At 42.8% G+C, this 14,516-nt stretch overlaps 1 protein-coding gene across 1 annotated transcript; it reads left to right on the top strand.

Annotated features, from left to right (window-relative positions):
- The first annotated feature begins 13,409 nt into the window (after positions 1–13,409).
- Positions 13,410–14,516, top strand: LOC136521546 (cysteine endopeptidase RepA-like). The gene has a single exon (XM_066515293.1). The coding sequence runs from the start codon at positions 13,410–13,412 to the stop codon at positions 14,514–14,516; it is 1,107 nt and encodes a 368-aa protein (XP_066371390.1).

The raw sequence follows: 14,516 nt of genomic DNA, 5'->3' as shown, positions 1-14,516 counted from the left end.
GTAATGCAGATGAGCCGTTATTGGATGTATAATGCTGATCGCCGCTCCCAAGAGTTCATTGACGGCGTGCATTCTTTGTTACGTGCGGCCGAGGCAAACAAACGCGACGGTTTCATATGCTGCCCATGTGCCATATGTAAGAATACGGTGGAATATCCTTGCTCAAGGACTCTTCATTCACACTTGTTCAAGTCGGGTTTCATGCCAAACTATATTTATTGGGCAAAGCACGGAGAAACCGGTGTTGTAATGGAAGAAGGTGAAAAAGAATAATGGGACGACAATGATATTATTCCTGATGGTGCGTGCTTCAATGATACTGCAATGGGAGAAGCTGAAGAAGAGGTAGCCGCAGAAGATGAGCCGGCTGATGATCTTTGTCAGGTCATTCGTGATGCACAAAGAGAATGTGAAAGTGAAAAGGAGAAGATCAAGTTCGAGCGGATGCTAGAAGATCACAAGAAATTGTTGTACCCAACTTATGATGCAGGGCAGAAAAAATTGGGAACCACACTAGAATTGCTGCAATGGAAGGCAAAGAATGGTGTATCTGACAAGGGATTTGGAGAGTTACTAAAAATCCAAAAGAAGATGCTTCCGAAGTACAATGAATTGCCCGCCACTACCTACGAAGCTAAACAAGTTGTCTGTCCTATGGGGCTAGAAATAGAGAAGATACATGCATGTCCTAATGACTGCATCCTATACCGTGGCAAAGAGTACGAGAAATTGGATGCATGCCCGGTATGCCATGCGTCGCGGTATAAGATCAGGCGAGATGACCCTGGTGATGTTGAGGGCGAACGTCCGCGTAAGAAAATCCCTGCCAAGGTTATGTGGTATGCTCCTATAATACCACGCTTGAAACGTCTGTTCAGAAACAAAGAACATGCAAAATTGTTACGATGGCACAAAGAAGACCGTAAGGTAGACAATATGTTGAGACACCCTGCTGATGGGTCCCAGTGGAGAGCAATCGACAGAGAATTCCCGGAGTTTGCAAATGACGCAAGAAACTTAAGGTTTGCTTTAAGTACAGATGGTATCAATCCTTTTGGAGAGCAGAACAGTAGTCATAGCACTTGGCCTGTTACTCTAAGTATCTACAACATTCCTCCTTGGTTATGCATGAAGCGGAAGTTCATTATGATGCCTGTGCTCATCCAAGGCCCGAAGCAACCTGGCAATGACATCGATGTGTACCTGAGACCACTTATTGACGAACTTCTCATTTTGTGGAATAAAGAAGGTGTACGTGTGTGGGATGAGTACAAACAGGAACACTTTGATCTGCGAGCATTGTTGTTCGTAACAATCAATGATTGGCCTGCTCTAAGTAATCTTTCAGGACAGTCAAACAAGGGATATAATGCATGCACACACTGCTTCGGTGATATTAGAGGTGTATTCTTGAAAAAATGTCGAAAGGTCGTGTACCTTGGCCATCGTCGATTTCTTCCTGCAAATCACCCCGTAAGAAAGAAAGGTAAGCATTTTAAAGGGAAGGCAGACCACCTGACCAAGCCTCGCAACCGAACCGGTGAGGATGTACTCGATATGGTCAATGATGTGAAAGTCGTCTTTGGAAAAGGACATGGAAGCCAACCTATTCCGAAAGACGCTAACGGTCACGCACCCATGTGGAAGAAAAAGTCCATATTTTGGGACCTACCCTATTGGCAAGTCCTGGAGGTCCGTAGCTCGATCGACGTGATGCACCTGACGAAGAATCTTTGTGTGAACCTGCTAGGCTTTATGGGTGTGTATGGAAAGCCTAAGGACACATTTGAAGCACGACAGGACCTGCGTTGTTTGAGAGAAAGAGACAACCTGCATCCAGAGAAGACAAATGATGGACGCCATTACTTATGTCCTGCTAGCTACACTCTAAGCAAAGAGGAGAAGGAAATCATGTTTGAATGCTTAAACAACATCAAGGTACCATCTGGATTCTCCTCGAATATAAAGGGTATTATAAATGTGCCAGAGAAGAAATTCTGTAACTTAAAGTCCCATGACTATCACGTTCTCATGACGCAATTACTTCCAGTTGCATTAAGAGGAATTCTACCTCCAAATGTACGTCTAGCCACCGTAAAGCTATGTGCATTCCTCAATGCAATTTCTCAGAAGGCAATTGATCCAACTGATCTAGCTAAACTACAGAATGATGTGGTTCAATGTCTCGTCAGCTTTGAGTTAGTGTTCCCTCCTTCCTTCTTTGATATTATGACACACCTCCTAGTTCACCTAGTCAAGGAGATTTTCACTCTCGGTCCTGTGTTCCTACACAACATGTTCCCCTTAGAGAGATTCATGGGAGTCCTGAAGAAATATGTTCACAACCGTGCTCGCCCAGAAGGAAGCATCGCCAAGGGCTATGGAACAGAAGAGGTCATTGAGTTCTGTGTTGACTTTATTCCCGACCTTGACTCGATTGGTGTTCCTGAATCGAGACATGAGGGGAGACTAAGCGGAAAGGGGACACTAGGGAGGAAAACATATATTGGTACGGATGATGATTATTTCAATAAAGCGCACTACATAGTTCTACAGAACTCCTCTTTGGTAGATTCGTATATTGAGACACACAAGGATCTCTTACGATCCGAGTTTCCAGGGAAGACTGAAGCTTGGATTACGCATAAGCACATGGAAACTTTCGGCGGTTGGTTGCGAAAAAAATGTCAAGGTGATGAGAGCATCCATGAGCAACTGTATTTATTGGCTATGCAACCATCATGGCATATCGTCACATACAAAGGGTACGAGATAAATGGGAACATATTCTACACAGTAGCCCAAGATAAAAGGAGTACCAACCAAAACAGTGGTGTCCGCATAGATGCCACAGACCCGAATGGGAATAAGCAGACATATTATGGACGCATAGATGAAATATGGGAACTAGAATATGCACCTACTTTGAAGATCCCATTGTTCAAGTGCCAATGGGTCAAGGTGACCGGAGGCGGGGTAACAGTAGACAACGAGTATGGAATGACAACAGTAGACCTTAGTAATATTGGGTACAAAGACGAACCATTCGTCCTTGCCAAGGATGTGAATCAGGTGTTCTATGTCAATGATATGTCTACCAAACCAAAAAGAGGGAAAAACGATAATGACTCAACCAAAGAGCCAAAGCGCCACATAGTTCTTTCAGGGAAAAGAGTCATCGTGGGAATTGAGGACAAGTCGGACATGTCAGAAGAATATGAAAAGGATGACCGAATTCCGCCCTTCAAAGTGAACAAAGACCCTAGCATCTTGGTAAATGATGAGGACACTCCATGGTTACGAAGCGATCATAACCAAGGGACATACGTAAAGAAGAAGTTCACTGCTGTGCCCACTTGATGATATAGTGATTTAATATAGTGTGTGTTTGAGATATTATGTAATAATTGTGAATTCAGATGTTTATTATGTCATGTTTCAAATTAAATCAATGTTTGATTTGGTGGGATTTCTCTCTCAAAAAGGTAAATTAGGATACTGAGTGATGAAAAATTAAAATATTAACGTTAAAATGATGTGAAAACAAATTTCCTGTCCAAAACCAATAATTTTAATAATTTTAATTAAACACTACATTTTTGCATTAATGAAATAATAAATATTAGTTACATTATGTTTTATAATTCTAACAAAAAATAAAAAAAGTTAGGTTATCGATTTTTCCTATGTGCAATAAACAAAAATAAAATTCATATTTTTAACAAAATAATTTTATGCCTTTTATTTAATTTACTATGTATTTAATAAAAACTATTACATTTCTATTGTATTTAACAAGACTATTGCTTAAAACAGGCGGAAAACGAAACTGCAGGCCACCTTTACTCCCGGGTGGGAAGCCCACCCGGGAGTAAAGGTGGGCTGCTGTTTCGTGGCCCGCCAAAAAAAAGCCTTTACTCCCGGTGCGTGTTATCAACCGGGAGTAAAGGTATACCTTTACTCCCGGTTGGTAACACGCACCGGGAGTAAAGGCACCTTTACTCCCGGTTGGTAATACGCACCGGGAGTAAAGGGTTTTTACTCCCGGTTGGTGGCTGGCACCGGGAGTAATGCTCTCTGCTATATAACCTCCAGTGCCTGGCGCAGATCGATCCGCTCGTCTTCTTCCTCGTCGAACACCGCCGCCCTCTTCTTCCTCGCGCCGCGTCCGTTCGCCTTCCGTGACACCGGCGCCGCCGTCTTCTTCCTCGTGCGGCCTCCACCGCGCACGCCCGTGCCCCTCCTCCGCGCTTGCCCGTGGCCCTCCACCGCGCCCTCCTCCGCGCCCGAGGCCCTCCACCGCGCGTTGCCCCACCGCGCCCGAGGCCCTCCAGTACACTGCCGAGCTTGATCGAGGTGACATATTCGTCGATCTCTTTGTACATTCGTCCGAGCCCTACACTGCTGAGTTATAGATCACGTCGAAAACTACAACTTTGGTGTAAGCCATGTCAACGGTCGAGGTCGATTGAAAATTCCAAATTTTGAATCACAAAATCTAGAAACTAAAAATGAATATTTGGAACTCTAAATGATTTTAAATAAAAACATATCTTAAGGCAAGTTTTGAATATTTGGATATTATATGGATAAATTAGCAAGTTTAATTAGAGTGTCAAAAACTGCATTTTATGGTACAAAAATACATTTTAAGATCACTGGGACCTGAACTCATGACAAGTATAATTAAGGACCACCAATGAAATTACTTTAGAAATTAATTAGATCGATGTAAATCCATGGCTTGTATAATAAACACGCTATATATTATTTGGAAACAACGCTACGAACCATCCGCTAATGAACTTTCGTTACAAACTCCTCAGGATGGCAACCATTGTCGTTGTCACTAAAGCTGAAAATGATCCAGCCCATCAACCGCCATATATTCATCACTATATGATATGCCATTATTTCAAGATGCAGTTTCAATAGAAGAATTTTTTCTATCTTCATAGATCAATGTTTGTTAACGAAATTTTATCCAAATATATTCATGTAGGGTCTTTTTTTTGAAGGATTTGTTGTAGGATATATAATGGTCAAATAGGAACTCAATTTTGATACCCAGTTTGTAAACTAAGCGTTTTTTAGTTTATCAAAAATATCACATGTGATGATGTTAGCAGTTTTTGTTGGACTTGCATGCATGGCTACAGACAAATGAAGGAAAACTTCAATGTTTCTTCATTTGTGAACTTTGAATATACAGATATAATATATTAATGTTGCTAAAGTAATATGAGCATTACATATTTTTTTCCGGGAAGACTATCTTCAAACTTTATATCATAGCATCAGAGATCGCCTGTAGAAGAAGAAAATAAATTCTTATCATTTCGGAAATAGTAATGGTTATATGAGCAATAAGACACATATACTTACATTTCATAATGACTTATACTTACATTATTAACATAGAATTTTCTCATATGATGAATGACTACATGGTTCACATGGTACATAGGATCACAACATCACGCACCGACACCGCCCCGGCCCGCCTCACGTCGTCGTCGTCATCAGCACGCCGGCCCGCCTCACGTCATCGTCGTCAGCACACCGGCCACCACGCCGACACGTATATATATGTCATTTGTATTCATATGCATTTCGTCCATGCGTTTCTATGTATACGGCGGAGCACCGCCGCCCTCGTTCACCCATGTGTACAGACATATATACGGCGGAGTGGAGCACCGCCACTCTTGTCACACCGCCCTTTCTCGTGCCCTAATTCGCCCTAGTACCGACGTAGTTCGTCCTAGTGTGGCGAATTGCGTCTGTGATCGAGGGGCAAGATTTAATAATGCATATTGTTTGTAGATTTTACGCATGTAATAAGCAAAGATTTGACGTACTATATATTCGTTTTGTTTTTTGAAGCTAGATGGCCGACCCGAGAAATATGGATGAGGAGGAGTTGATGATGAATTTGATCAACACTGGCACTCAAGTTGCCCGCGATGATGGTGCTAAAAATAACGTGCAAGAGGATGTAGATGACGGGAGTTAGTACTTAGCTCTTGAACAAAATGAGCAACAACATATTGGCCAAGTATATATTTTTTATTATTAGCTATATATATATATTATCATATGTCTTATGTGTGCTCATGACATTAAAAATAATGTTTATGTTTTGTAGCCCTCTGGATCGACATCAACAACTACAACGAAGAGTAAAAATGTTCGAGGTCCCAAAAAGCCATTGGAGGGTCGCTTCATCATCTCAGAGTTCAATGTGGATACAGGAGAACCGGGGGGGGCCGAATAAAATGAAATTTGTGCACCACTGTGGTTACCTTATACGGGACCGGCTCCCGATTAGTACCCGTGAATGGAAGAAGAAGACCAATGCTCCTCATATCAGTTTTGTCTCCGATCGTGACAAGGCGTTAATTTGGAATGATGTCTTGGTACATTTCACGCTCCAAACAGATGGTTATGATGATATAATAGATGGTGATGAATTGAAGGAGCGAGTTAGGGATTGGGCAATGAAGAAGATGGCCACCCAGTTTCAGACTTGGAAGAAACACCTATACATGACGTATGTCAAGAAGAACATAGCACCAGATTTTACTGTCCCAGGCCCGATCTCAAAGCAGAGGCCCTATTGGGATGAGTTTGTACAGTACAAGACTTCGGAAGAGGGTGTGAGTCGGGTGATAAAGAACCAACGTAATGCCCAACAGAAGACATACCACCATACCTTGGGATCAGGTGGCTACCCGACTGCCATTAAGAAGTGGAACAAAATGGAAGCAGACCTTCTTGCCAAGGGTATCAGACCAGAATCACTCGAGTGGGGAGAACGTGCAAAGAATTGGTTTTTCGCTCATGGGGGAACACTAGACCAGGAGACAGGGAAGTGCGTTTATGGCGCAAGACTGCAAGAAGCAGCAGAAAGATTGTTTTATGCTCAGAGAGCTACTGCTAGTGGTGCGTTCAGGCCCAACAGAGAGAAGGATGAGCTGACATACGCCATCGGGACTATTGAACATGGTGGCCGAACTAGAGGCAAAGGAAGTGTCTCGTGGGAGCATGGATTCCCTCAGGACAGACCTTCCTACAGAAGTCGCCAGAGAAAGAAGGAAGAAGAGGCACAGCGGCTCCAGAGGTTGGAGGAAGCGGTGCGTGAAGCACAGGAGCGGGAAAAAAACCTTGAAGCGAGAATGCAGGAGGAAATCAAAAGGCAAGTGCAAATAGCAGTGAGTGCAAGCAAGCAGGCATCAGAGCCAGGAATCAACATTAGCCAATCTGTTTAGTTGAAAAGCAGCTGCGCTTCCACGGAGATACCAAATCAAGGGGACACAGGACTGCGCTTCCCTGTGGATGACGTCACTGAACCTTGTACAACGTGTGAGCTACACATTCCGAAGGAGAATTCCACAATCAAGGTGGCTATCGGTCTTGTTAATCCTATCGACCGAACCAAGACACCAAGGATTCATGGGAATATAATCCAAGAAGGATATGCTACCATCTCGGTAGATAAAGCTGAAAAAGGTTTTAGTGATTTGCCTCTTGACATTCCTGGAGGTGATGGCGAGAAGACTCTAGGAGAAGCGGAGAAGACATTCATTCTATGGCGCAAGCGCTACATCATCATTCCAGGGATGTCGGCTCCACCTCCTCCTGAACTACCTCACCATAGGTACGTGCGGATGAAAACACTACATCATTAATTTGTATTGGCTTAAATAATTAACAATCTGCTCATAATAATATGTCATTCCTTTTTTTGTAGCAGATCCTCCCCCAACCTAAATCCAATTGTTCAATCGCCAGATCATCATAGTGCTCTGTACGATGACATTGTGTTGGAAGACGAGGCTGCATCCACACCCTCTCCAAGGAGGTCTCCAACGCCGCAGCCGCCACCTCCAAGGAGGTCTCCAACGCCGCTGCCAACACCTCCAAGGAGGTCTCCAACGCCTCCCCCGCCCCCGCCTACCAAGAAGCCTAGCAAGAGGCCAGCCCCTCAAACGAAGAACCAGTCCCCGCCTGCAAAGAAAGCCACCGTGAAACCAAGGGCTATTCCCAAAATAATATCTGAAGAGAAGGAAGAAGGAACTGATGCATATAAAAAAGACATGTCTAGATTCTATGACAAACTTAAAATGAATCAAGAAGCAAGGAGAAACCCAGAGAAACCGTACTTCTTCGTAGCTCCGGATATTTTAAGAAAAAAGGTGACTTCTTACCAGCAACAACAGCGGGAATCTCGTAAGCCGTCCAAATCAACGTTATCAGACTATGACCGCACTCTCACCAAGTCAATTGAGGCGGCACAGAAAAAGAAGCGGGCAGGGAAAGGAGTTGCCCAACTCGGACAACAAGCGCACCAATCAATCCCCCCGCTAGTTGTTGGTAATGAATATGGTTCGAATTTAGGATTAATGCATCAGGCAAACATACCTCCGGATGTCGATTTGGATCACCTTGGTGAATTTCTTGATGAGACTGGTCTCGACCTTTACCAGATGTTTGGTGATGGAAACATTGAGAGTGCGGCGGAGGTTGATATTTGGAAGAAAAAATTTGTACTAGGCCAGAGTCTATACAACCCTCAAGCCTTATCTGATCTGGGGACGCAAATGTACCTGCTAAACAAGTGGTACATGCAGGCGTCTACCAGTGGAGACTTCTGCGTTGGTGTCAGAATTAGAGACGAACATTGGTTCCGTGGCGATGATGTTATGTATGTTGACTTTGTAGAATTTCATCAACTATGCCACCTGACCTCTCTGGACAAAGTTATCATTAGCTGCTATTGCCTGTAAGTAATAATTCTTTCGATCTATTATTAAACTCATCATATGTGTGTATATGCATATAAATTATCCTAACAAGTACTATATATATGCAGATTTACAATGACAGAGCTCAGAAAGGAAGGCTGCAATGAAATTGGTTTTGTTGATCCCCATATAGTATTCAAAGACCCAATTACTTCAAAGACTAATTGGAAGTCTGAGTCAGAGAGTAACCTCATGAACTTCTTAGTGAACCAACGCCACAAGAAGGATATACTCTTTCCCTATAACTTCAAGTGAGTGTTAATCATGTCGATCATAGCCTTAATGGCTCATATGTTGATTCTAGTTAATTAATGAATGTTATGCGTTATATCCTATAAACACATGCAGTAATCACTGGATATTGATGGACATCGATCTGGTGAAAAGTCACTTGATAATCTATGACTCGATGAGAAAACCACAACAAGACTACCAAGATATGATAGATATTATCCAGAGGTAATTTCGGGATCTCTAGCAACTATATATACACACAAACATGATGATTAACTATATCTGATGACGTTGCAAATTTTTTATTGGGCAGTGTTTGGAAAACCTTTATTGAGAAGCAACACATGGAAAAATGCAAAGCGCCACTGAATGTAATCCCATTGAAAGTAAGTCCCCTGAATCGCATCATCTTTATTAATTAAACATATAGCTTTCACCGGATCACCAGATTGGATGACAAATCTTTTTCTCGTAAAGTGGTGTCTGAGGCAGGAACAGGGGAACAACTACTGTGGTTACTATGTTTGCAAGTTTATCAAGGTGCTCTCCCAAAGAACTCCTACAGAGAGACTCAAAGTACGTTAAAAATACACTATATATTCATTTAATTATTATTATTGATTGTGTTACTATGTCTTTATATATATATGTACATATATTAATTTATTTTCCTTTAATTCAAACCTGTAGACTCGATGGTTGGAGGAAAAGGTCATACGGCAAGACCAAATCAAAGCAATTCAAGAGTCTATAGCCGGATTTTTTAATGAGCAGGTCATCGATTCCAAGGGCGAGTTCTACTTCGACCCAACACTGCCATTGAAGCCAAGCTAGAGGATGAGAAGAAACTTGTTATGTCACAACAACTATAATGCAATCTTTTGTAATATATGCACATGAAATAATATAATGTAAAATACACATATGCATGCATGCATGTAAATATATATATGATGCATGCATGCATATATATATATATATATATATATATATATATATATATATATATATATATATATATATATATATATATATATATATATATTTCTATGCTTGAATTGTGTGATTTAATACGTTCATTGTGCTTGAACCGAAACATACTATATGCGCGTATAAATGTATAATTAGCAGCGTACAATACGACTTCGAAAACCTATTTTGAAAAGAAAACAAAAAAATGAAAAGAAAAGAAAAAAGAAAAAAACATTTAGTCCCGGTTCGTATTACCAACCGGGACTAAAGGTGCCGGCCATCGTGGCATGTCAGGAGGCACCTTTAGTCCCGGTTGGTGTTACCCACCGGGACTAAAGGTCCTCCTTTAGTCCCGGTTCCTGACCCGGGACTAAAGGACCCCCCTTTAGTCCCGGATGCTTGCTCCCGGGTGGGGAACTGGGACTAGAGGGGGTTCCCCACCGGGAGTAAAGCTATTTGTAGGGGCGGCTCGTATCACCAGCCGCCCATGCTGTTCTATTTGTAGGGGGCAGCTGGTTTCTGGGCTCCCGAGCACGCCACTGTAGGGGCGGCTCCATCACCAGCCGCCCCTACAAAAAATTTGCCCCGTTTCTACAAACCGTTTTTCATGTAGTGATGGAATGACTCATCTGAAATGTTTACGGAGTGTTTGGTTTGAGGAGGACAAATTCTAGATGGGATGATGCATCATGGGTCCATTCCTTAAATTTAGTGCAATGACCCCATTCCTAATACTAGTACTAATCATGAACTTGTGAGGAATGAGATGAAGATGGATCCAGTGGCGGGGGACAGATAAAAACCAAGGTATGGCATAGAGTTGACAGAGCTTGATTAATGGCACAAACATTAAGAAAAAACACATGATGCAGCCAGAATAAAGAAGAATAAAACAAATTTGAGGTAGGGAAACGGCCACACCTAGCCCTACCAATTGCGCCGCCAGTGGATGGATCAACTCATTCTATTGAACAAATCAAACAAAAAAAATTAGAGAGTGAGATGATGATGGATCACTTTATACTATAAACCAAACACCCAGTTAGGCTCTATCCAAAAGCAGATCGAAGCAACTTGTATATCATATTAGTTAATTAATCTAAGATGACCCAAAGACGCAAGGCTCGAGCAAGGTGCATCTCTTAGTTTTTTCCTTTATTATATACTTCGTACACATAAATTTAACTAGGTTTTAGAGCTTCCAGTATTTGACCAACTTGTAGGTTTTCGGAAAGAAAGTTCCATCACTTTCACGGTCAATTTTGAGAACACAAAATTTTTATATATGATTTAAAATGCATACACGTGTCTCATGTTTTAGTTTTTATTACGTCAATTCACATGTTTTTCTCGTTGCCTTTTTTTTTGGACCTAAGACGAGTGGAGCCGAAGGAGTCAACAATGAGGGAGATGGTGCAAAGATGGAGAGGTGGGATATATATACGGGAGATAGACAAAGCGTGTGGTGGCACCCGGCACCCTAGGTAACCTCTAAACAGATATTTGACTGTAGCAACCCAAAACATATTTGTTAGTTAATTATTAAAAGTAAACTAAAATGTTCTTCAAATCTATGTATTAAGTGGTTATACAAAGTAAATCAATAAGTATAAAGTAAGTTGTTTATTTATATTTCTAATTACAAACATGAATCATTGTTAAATTAAAATATTGATGGTGTACTAGAATTCCTCGGGTCCATATTCATATTTATACGAATAAGAATATCCATATTGACGCTAAAACAAATACGAATATATGACGTTGTAGATGTTTAGACATCCAGATATATCCCTAGATCTAACCAATGAGTCAAATGAATATTTATTGAATTGATTAATGAAATGGCTTTCTTTAAAATTCATGCTAAATTTGAAAAGAGTATTGCGACATCATTATCATTATTGTTGTTGGTGTTGTTTTACTAGAATTCCTCAGGTCCATATTAAAATTCATATGGATACAGTCATACAGATATCCATGTTGACACTAAAACAGATATGAATATCAGATCTTTCATATATTTCGACAGCCGGATCCATCCATAGGCCTAACCATAAGTCAAATGAATATTAATTGAATTGGTTAATGAAGTGGCTTCTTTTAGGGATGCATCCAGATGTCTAAACGTCTGAAAAATCTGATATTCGTATATGTTTTAGCATCAATATGGATATTTGTATTCGTATCAACTTTAATATGGACTAGAGAAATTCCAGTAAAACATCAACACCTACAACAATAATGATAAGGATAGTACGATACTCCTCTTTTAAAATTTAGCGTGACTCTGAAGAAGCCACTTCATTAATCAGTTCAACCAATATTCATTTGACTCATGGGTTAGATCTAGATTTTGAACATCTAACCCATGAGTCAAATGAGGCCCTGTTTAGTTACCACCCAAAATGCCAAAATTTTCAAGATTCCCCGTCACATCGAATCTTTGGACGCATGCATGAAGTATTAAATATAAATAAAAAATAAAACTAATTACACAGTTTAGACGAAATCCACGAGATAAATCTTTTAAGCCTAATTAGACTATGATTGGACACTAATTGCTAAATAACAACGAAAACGCTATAGTGCTCATTTTGCCAATTTTTTCGGATCTAAACTGGACCTGAGTATTAATTGAATTGATTAATGAAATGATTTTTTTTCAGGATTCATGATAAATTTTAGAAGACGAGTATTGTGCTATCATTATCATTATTGTTGTTGTTAGACTAGAATTCATCTGCTCCATAATAAAATTAATATAGAACTCCTCTGCTCCATAATAAAATTAATATGAATATGGATATCCATACTGAGACTAAAACAAATACGAATATTGGATATGTTTAAACATCGGTTCCATCTCTAGATGTAACCCATGGGTCAAATGAATATTAATTGAAGTGATTAATGAAGTGGCTTCTTCATAAGGCCCTGTTCGCTGGGAGGAATTTGGAGAAATCTGGAGGAATTTGTGAGAGCGTGAACAGTGTTTTTTCATGCTAGTTTTTAAAGGGAAGTACCATGCCATCATTATCATTATTGTTCTTGGTGTTTGTGGCTATAGAATTGCTCTACTCCATATCTTCAAAATATATGATAATTATGTAAAAAAAATCTATGATAGTTAGTGAGATGCATGCATGATTACAATAATAAATACATAGATTTACTTCATAAAAGAAAATCTTATGGATCCTGCTTCTATCCCATATTGCTTGATGGTGGAGTAGTATAAAATAAGAACAGAGGCATATGATGTTGTATGAACAAGTTAAACCTATAGCTTAATCAATATCTTCTACCAATAGTTCTTGCTGCCTAATCTTTGCACGCTTCCCATAATCAGCATCCAGTTCCGTTGCTAACACTACGACATCACTTGAAGCTACAATGGTGGGAGCTGCTGAGGTGGCAACGACCATGGCGGCGGCGCTACTCGTCGTGGCCATGGCGCTGTCCGCTGCGCCAGCGGCAAGCTCCATCGACTACACCGAGCACGACCTGGCGTCGGAGGCGTCCCTGAGGGCACTGTACGAGCGCTGGTGCGCGCACTACGACATGGCGCGCGACGTCGGCGAGAAGACCCGGCGGTTCGACCTGTTCAAGGAGAACGCGCGCCGCATCTACGAGCACAACCACCAAGGCAACGCGACGTACACGCTGGGCCTCAATCGCTTTAGCGACATGACCGACGAGGAGTTCAGCCTCTCCCCGTACGGACGTTGCTTGACTGCCCCGGTGGTCCAGCGCATGTCCGCCGATGGCGAGAACGAGGAGCTCCACCAGCAGGAGGACGACGCGTCGTTCAACCTCACGCACGGCGGCGGCGGCGCCACCGCCGCGCTCGGCGCCCCGCCGGCAGTGGACTGGCGCGGGAGGGCGGTGACGCGCGTGAAGGATCAGGGGCTAGGCTGCGGGAGCTGCTGGGCGTTCTCGGCGGTCGCGGCGGTGGAGGGCAGCAACGCCATCCGGACGAGGAGCCTGGTGCCGCTGTCGGAGCAGCAGCTGGTGGACTGCGACAGGGCGGACCACGGCTGCAACGGCGGCTTGATGACCACGGCGTTCAACTTCATCGTGGGCAACCGCGGCATCGTGCCGGAGGGCGCGTACCAGTACATGGGCAGGCAGGGCCGGTGCCGGCACGCCACGGCCCCGCCGGTGACCATCGACGGGTACCGGAAAGTGCAGCCGTTCGACGCGAACGCGCTCATGTCCGCGGTCGCGGCGCAGCCTGTGGCCGTGGCGATCGAGGCCGACGCGTGGGAGTTCCGCCACTACCGTGGGGGCGTCTTCAGTGGGAACTGCGGGGGCAGGCTGGGTCACGCGGCGACGGCGGTGGGGTACGGCGCCGACGCCGGCGGCCCGTTCTGGATCGTCAAGAATTCGTGGGGTCCCGGGTGGGGCGAGGGCGGGTACGTCCGCATCAGCCGCAACGCGCCCGTCAGGCAGGGGGTCTGCGGCATCCTCACAGAATCGTCGTACCCTGTGAAGCGTTAG

Source organism: Miscanthus floridulus, chromosome 18, assembly GCF_019320115.1.
Source record: "Miscanthus floridulus cultivar M001 chromosome 18, ASM1932011v1, whole genome shotgun sequence".
NCBI classification, from domain to species: domain Eukaryota; kingdom Viridiplantae; phylum Streptophyta; class Magnoliopsida; order Poales; family Poaceae; genus Miscanthus; species Miscanthus floridulus.
This window is presented reverse-complemented; position numbering and strand designations above follow the sequence as displayed.